Source organism: Arachis ipaensis, chromosome B03, assembly GCF_000816755.2.
Source record: "Arachis ipaensis cultivar K30076 chromosome B03, Araip1.1, whole genome shotgun sequence".
Lineage (NCBI taxonomy): Eukaryota > Viridiplantae > Streptophyta > Magnoliopsida > Fabales > Fabaceae > Arachis > Arachis ipaensis.
In genome coordinates, this window is record NC_029787.2 from 21,984,148 (window position 1) to 21,992,136 (window position 7,989).

General features: G+C 30.9%; 1 protein-coding gene across 1 annotated transcript; it reads right to left on the reverse strand.

Moving 5' to 3' along the window:
- Positions 310-6,476, reverse strand: LOC107629849 (O-acyltransferase WSD1). The gene is made up of 5 exons (XM_016332772.1): positions 6,222-6,476; positions 5,258-5,833; positions 4,723-5,079; positions 4,387-4,524; positions 310-690 (listed from the first exon to the last, which is right to left on the reverse strand). Exons 1-5 carry the CDS (start codon positions 6,399-6,401, stop codon positions 532-534), a joined length of 1,410 nt encoding a protein of 469 aa, XP_016188258.1. The 5' UTR covers positions 6,402-6,476; the 3' UTR covers positions 310-531.

The following is a 7,989-nucleotide window of genomic DNA, read 5'->3' on the forward strand; positions in this document are numbered from 1 at the left end:
AGTCACCGTACCAACAACATCAACAAAGAAGGAAATGAACAACATACTACAATTGCATTGTGCACAAAAATAGTATAGAGCACGACCAGAAGAACAATACATACACTTTTTCCTTATTCCTTATCTTTCAATTCTTTCATCTCTCTAAACGCCTTTTCTCTTCATGATATAAGTATTTGAATTGGAAAATTGATATTTAATTAGGGAATACATTTTTGTATCTGCCGTTTTTTATTTATCATACACATTTATTCTATAAAATCAAACATATGATACATTTAGCTTATAAAAATATACATCCAATTTTTAACTACTAAATTATATTTGATTTTATAATTGTGTCATATAAAAAAATATATTTAGGTCCTATAAAAAAATATTAAAATACGTTTTAACGCATCTATTAGCTGACACAATTGAAATTGAACATTAATTTGGATATCTTTTGATTGTTGCAATTATACTTAATAAAAGAAAAGTCCCAAATGATTTAAGGCTTCTTAGCTTGCTTTCCCTCCTTGGTAGGTAGGTTTAACCTTTGCTTCGAGGCATCTCCATTGCTGCTTTGGATATGGCTTCGAAAGCGTTGACCATGCATGATTTGAACAACTTTTCATCGATGAAGCCTTTCTGTGTTTTTAAGGTAACCCTTAATGTTCTTGTATAGCTCATAATTGCAATATTGATACTCTGTAATAACAAAGGAGATAATATGTCAACAACATAACAAAACCCACACTTTTTCTTTTACTCTCTTCCTTTTTTTTTTTTTCCCCCACTTTTGAACTTTTACATTGTAATAAATCTAGTCATTACTAACATGAGGTTTGGAGCAGTTCCTTATTATGGAAAGTTAGTCGACATCATTAAACTTAATTATGATGGTATATTCTTTGTAACCTTGTTTAAATGTGAATGGGCTAATACCACAAACCCAAGGGCTATGAAAGTAGATAAGTTAGGTTTTACTTCTATCAACTTTAGTAGATTAATACATACCGGTGAGCATGAGGATGATGAGCCATATATTAAGGCTAACGAAGCTCAAATGGTTTATTACGTGGAGGATGAGAAAGAAAAAGGTTGGAGCATACCAATTCAAGTAAAGCCAAGAGACTTATATGATATGGGCAATGAGGATGAAGACATAATTTATGACAATGTGGGTTATCCATCACAAGATTTGGGACAATTTTTTCCGGATAACATTTCACATATACCATTAGCAAGATCAATTATAGACGAAGAAAGTTTAGAATAATGTAAGTCTTTAGTTGCAAGTCATAGAGTGTTATGTATTGTTTTCTTTCATAATTTTATGTTTTATTACATATACAGGATAGTTTGATATAGTAGTTTTTTGTTTCTTTGGTTGTTAGTTGATTAAATCAAGTACTATTATTTCAGTTTCATTATGTTATTGATATATTAATCTTAATATCTGTTGATACATTGTAGAAATGACTAAGAGAAAGACTGTTTCTTCACGTGAGAATACATCTACTCATGAGTTTAATGATTCATCACCCGTTGATCAAAATGAGTCCTCTGAATCTATAGAGCCTGAACCTACTTTATCTACTGGTTCAGAAGTTCCAAATGTTCAGTTAGATGTACAAGGAAGAAAGTCCAATAAGTACTGGACAGTTGATTTGGAAGGTATGTTATTAAATTTAGTTCAATTATAGCACTGTATATTTAAATTTCTACAAGGAAGGAAGTATAATAATCTATGGTATACGACTTGAATAATTTGATAGATGCAAGCGGAGTGATTAAGGAAGGTCACTTAAGGTTGAAAGATGTGTGGGTGCTGTCTCGTGAGACTAGAATTATAGTGCATTGGAATGAGCATGGCCAACCGATTGGTGAATCTGGTGGACTTTTAGGCTTGTTTTTGGGAGCTGTTGCTGGGAATTTCAAGAACTTTCCTATAAGTTATGAGAAATGGCCTTTGGTTCCAATAGAGCCATACAAAAATGGAGTTTATAGGGATATTATTCAGGTTTTTTTTTTTAATTACGTAATAATAATTTAATTATCTTCAATACATGCATTCTTATGTTCTGGTATTGTGTCATCCAAGGACAATTTTAGCTGTTATTTATTAATGAAAATAATATAGCTGGCCAAGTCACTAAATGTCTCCTAATCTAAAACTAGTTAGGTTTGTACCAATGTCTTTATCCTGTATTTTTTCTTCTTTTTTTTTTCTAATTAGTAAAATAGTATTTTAATATATACATATTCAAACAAGTTTAATTATTCTGTGTACAACTAAAAAGAACCTCTTAAGTTTGATTGACATTGGTGCACTCTAATAGGAGCAAATAAGATATGGAAAAATGTAAAATTATGTAAAAGATAAAAGTAAAAAGAGTTATACTGTTTATGCATAATGTTAGACTTTAGTGTCTCCAATGAGGTGTTCTAATATTTATATTTAAATCGGTATCTTTTATTTTGACTAACATTTAAAAGTTTGTTTAGACTTCATAGGAAAAAATATTCCTGTTTAGATTTTTAAAAGTTTTTTGGTCTTTTGTGGGATTTCAGATCAGGTAATTAAGTAAAATGCTCTACGAAGCTGTAAATGAGTTAAAATTAATTAAGGCTGGATATAATATCACATGACCTAACCTATCGTTTTGACATTTTTTTCCTATATTAATTTTTTTTTTGTCATTTATGTTGCTGTTAAACATTTCAGGGATTAGTATCAAGTTTTATGATTACCAAGGTTCTAATTAAAAACTCTGGATAATGACTTTATTGGAAATATTTGAACATGAGGTTTATCCATATTAGTTTAGCATTAAGCAGGTCCATTTGTAATTTGTTATCTAATTAAATTTTAATTTGTCATTTCTAATTAAATTTTAATTTTTCATTTATAAAATTTGGGAAAAAGAAGAACTAAAATTAAAAACTGAAAATAAAATTGCAAATCAAAGAAGCGCTAATTTTTTTTTGAGTGGTCTAATATTACCTAGCTCACACTTATAAATATGTATTGTACATGGGTGATTGATTTTTGGTCTATACTTCTCAGCATTCCTTGGTGCCATAATTATTTTCTTATGCTGCATGCCTCTTATGGCCATTTTATGCTATTATTTTAGTTTTAAATTACATGTTGTGCATAGCATAAGGATGAGAACATTTTTGTGAATTATGTTCCAGTTTTAGTTATTAATAATTTTACATGTAAGTCTATGTTACAATTATTCAGGTTAATTATTTTTATGATTATACTATGTAGAGATTCTTTAAAGTTGATGATGGACAGCAAAAAAAGTACATACTACAAAATCTCGGCAGGAAGTGGAAAGATGATAGATGCAAATTGTTTAATGACAATTATAAGTGGAATCTTACTAGAGAGCAAAATATAGCAGCGTTACCAAAAGGATTTGGAGTCAGCTTGGAGCAATGGGCAACTTTTATTGATTATAGATTAAGGTCCAAAACTCAGGTAATTGTATGAACACACATTCTATATTTCATTTTATATTGACAAGTTACTAATTGAATTTGCATGTTTAGGATATGTGTGAGAAAAATGCAAGTAATCGAGAAAAACAAACAATTCCTCATACACTCGGATCCAAGACGATTGCTAGGAAGAAACACGAGTTGGTTTGTGATTTGAGTCCTTATCAGGATAATGATATGTTATTTAATTTTTACATGCGTTGAAATTGAATTTCCATTTATCGAATTGATAGGAAACTGCTAACAAGAGAGTTAGGAGCTCAATACAATAAAATAAAATTTATTATAAAATAAATAATAACTTAAAATAAAGATTTTATTCAATAAAATAAAAACGTACTTATTAAAGTTTAGAATTTAAGGTTTAGGGTTTAAAATTTGTACTTACTATATACTCTGTAAAAAGACTATATCTCTTCTAAATACTTATATTCTTTGTCAATCTTTTTTATTTGTGAAAATTTTGTAGATAATTTTTCTGACACTCATTTCTAAATTGCAAAAAAACCTTTTTATTACTACTCTTAACTAGGTTAATTAGTCCACTATTCATTTATAAAAAGTATTTTAACTAAAAAAACAGTTGATTTAAAACCATAAAATTTTTTCACATAGAAAATGGAAAGCAAATGCTTAACACATAACTAATAGAAAATGAGTCACTTTCGTTTAAGTCTTAACTATACTCTCCGTATTAAATGGATGAATTAGTGTTAATAGTATATAAATCAAATTTTAATAATTTTGTCTGCATACAAAATTAAATTTCTATATACGATTGTTGTATATTATTGACAGCAAACTCAAAGGTTCAAACCAAACATTATTTATGGCAAAATTGAATGAAAGAAAAGGAGAGGAAGAAAGGAAGAGAAAGATGATAGTAATAACCTCAGGTCCACCAGTCATTGTGAAGTACAAGCCTTTACAAGGATGATTTGCCAACGCCATAGGTTCAACTGGCCCAATCAAGTTCGATATTACCACACTTGCATTTTTTAGTGTCCCATAAATATGTTTTGCAACTGCCTACAACAACAACAACATAGAATTGGGTCACGTGTCAATAGTCTTGCCACTAAAAAAATTTATATGGATCATCTGAAGCACTAAAACACTTAAAATATTTTCTATACTATTATTTTTTAACATATAAAGAAATTGAATAAAAACAAGTTTAATAATAAAAATATAAATTATTTAAAATGTTTGATAAATTTATTATACCTCATGTCCTCTTAGTTTAAGCTCCAAATCAAGAAGCCACTCAATGAGAAAAACAGTGAAAGAATTTCTCTTCCTCTTGATAATCTTCTGTGCTTTCCAAACAAATTCAAGGGGATTGGAAAGGCTTGATTGGGTTAGCTTAGGGATTGAAACGTGCAAGAAAGCAATGTGATTCCCCCATGGAGATCTTGAATTTGGTTTCATCATTTCTTGAATTGATTGGTAGCTTCCAATGTTCCTAGTACTAAGCAAAACCAATCCTGTTGACTTTGTTCTTCTTCCCTTCTCGCTGTTCATTTCTTCCATGTATAGCCTAAGCCCATAGAAAATTGCCCCAGTAATCACATCGTTCAGCGTCTTCAAATTACAAACAAACAAAACGAACACACAATCATATTATTATTAGCTATAAATTTAAAAAAGTATAATAGTAGANTAATGAGTGAAAAGTTTTAAAACTTAATTATCATTTTAATTTTAAGATTATATGACTGAAATAACTTGAAATAAACTTTAACACATTATATAAACTTACCACACCAAGCATGGACTTTATCTTTTTAATATGATCCAAAGAGAATGATATGTTTGTTAAGACACAAGGTTGATTCTCAACACCTTCCTCTCCACTCCTTATAGGACTCTTGTCATCTTCCACCATTGAGCTCTTCACCACACTCCATCCAAAATCCGAGATAGAGTTAAATACCGAAAATACGGCCAAAGGGATCCTCCTGAAGAATCCCTTTTTGGCGCGCACGGCCGACTCATTCGGCCGGCGCGAGGGAAAGGTCAAGGGAAGAGAAGGGTCATCAGCTCTTTGAAGGCAAGAGAGTAGAGCACCTACAAGGGTGTAACCATCTCCAAGAGCATGGTGGAGTTTGAATATTAAGGTGCCTTTAGCACTTGTTGTTGGGTATTTGATCACATGAACTTCCCATAGTGGTTTATCTTGAGGGGTTTTTTCCATTAATATTCTTGATACATATTCATCAAAGTATTCATCATAGAATTGTGATGTCTCATTTTTTGGGAATATGGGAACTTTTATGTGCTCCTCTGCCTTCACCTCCACTTTTTTCCACCTCATTTCTCCATCTTCATCTCTCACCTGATTTCAAGTATATACATACACATAATTAATATAAATACAAACGGAAAAAAATAATTCAATTTCGTTCTATGTATAAACAATGATTTTATAAAAATATTTAATTATCTATCCTCGCATAGACACCTTGACTCAATAATCACCCATTAACTTGATTGTCTTAAAAACAAATAATAAGTATATATGATCAAATAATAATATTATTAGTGCATTAAAATTAATTTGAAATACATAACTATTGAATAATACATTTAAACGCAAATCATATAAATAAGCCGACCGAAAAAGGTTTTATTAAAAATTAACAAATAGGATAAAGCTCAAAAAAAGAAAAAAGAAAAAGAGTAGTCGATCAATAACACGAATGAAAAAAGAGCGAGGTTAAGACCATTATGGAGGAAAAGCGTGGATTGATAGGTAGAAAGACATCTTTTAACAAATACATAGTTTGAGAGTCATCAATTGGAATTTCTGATTCCAAGAACCCAAAAACATATGCACATAGCAAAGGGGTGTTGAAGTATCTTCCACTAGGACTCACTGGCTCTGAAAATTCTAAGTTCTCCATGATACTCCACTATTTAAAAAGTGTTACAAAACTAATATTGGAGTACCACTTTGTTTAAGCAAACCTGGAACTTATTATAGGACTAGATAAATTGTCTTGTATATAATTAATGATGCTTGCCCTTATCCACTTTGATCAACTATCTTGATGTGAAACTTTTAAGGCTAATGAAGCTTCTTGAGTGTGTAGCTTTATAGCGTAGATAAAAACAATTTATGTGTTTCCTTAAAAATTCACGTGTAAGGCTTGGCACTATTATTTTTGTACTCCTGTAGTCCTAAATATGTGGCTTTTAAGAACATGGCATGCATATATTAATTATCAAATGAGCTCAATTAATATGAGCTCGTGAGCTAAGCTATTTATTTATTTTATATTTTAATAATGTATCTGACATACATATTTATTAAGTATATAAAAGTAAAATATCTATATTTATGTCATATCTATATTTTAATCTATCGCTTTTTTAAGTTAGGAGTAAAACTCGAACTCCCAACTTAGAAGTGTGCATGAAAACACTATTTAATATAAACCATAATTTTGTTAACATATTTCTTATCTATTCTTGTAAATTAAATGGAGAAATGCATGAATGAGTATATAATGAACCAAACAGAATTGTATACGATAAAAGAGTGCAAAATGTTTATGTTTATATTTTGAAGTAGTTTGTGAACTCAAGTTAACTCTTGAATTTACGTCAGTTAAACATAAAATTTATAACTAGACTTAATTATTAATGAAATAAATTTAATTTTTATAAGTCAAACTTGAACTTCACTTGATTTAACTCAACTTAATTCAACTTTGCTGCTATATTCATGGATATTTAGAATTCTGTATAAATCAAGCAGAATTTTATTAGATTTGAACCTAATTCTAATATTTTAGTAAGTCTATTTTAAAAATTTAAATCTAATCCTAAACTAACCAAAATAAATCAAATCTAAACAACATATAATTAATATATATAATTTTACAAATTTTATACAATAAAGATTAATAAAATATGTTCTGGCCTAACCCAATAAGAAACAAAGGTCCACCAAGCGGACACATGTTCTTTTCGTATGACTAGACATCTTTCATGTGACCCAATCTTCTTCAGGAAGATCTCAACAGCTGGCAAAAACTTTTGAAAGGTTAGGCCTTAGTAGAAGAAGGACCCACTCGAACGAATAAGGATAAGGGAGAGGGACCTACCTTTCTTCCTAGGTACGTCATCATTACCTTAACCTAGCCACTTCATCGTACGAACACTAACTTAAGCATTGGAGTGTCCTTGCAGATGGCTCCATCCCGCCGACCAACGAACGATTCACTGGCGTAGCTCTCTGCTTCAGAACTTGCACTCAGGTTCTGATCCCTCTCTTAACACCTCACAACCAACCGACTTAGCGAACTACCAAAGAATGGTGCCATTTGTAGGGACCTGACGCGTGCTGAGGATGGAGGCTTTCCTCCACCCGGAGGATGAGCTAGGAGAAGGCGCGAACAGCAAATGACAGGGGGGTTGCTTCATGAGTAGGCTGAGCACATGGACCTCTCGAAAGCGGTAGCCGACCCCCTCCGACGAGGATCACTC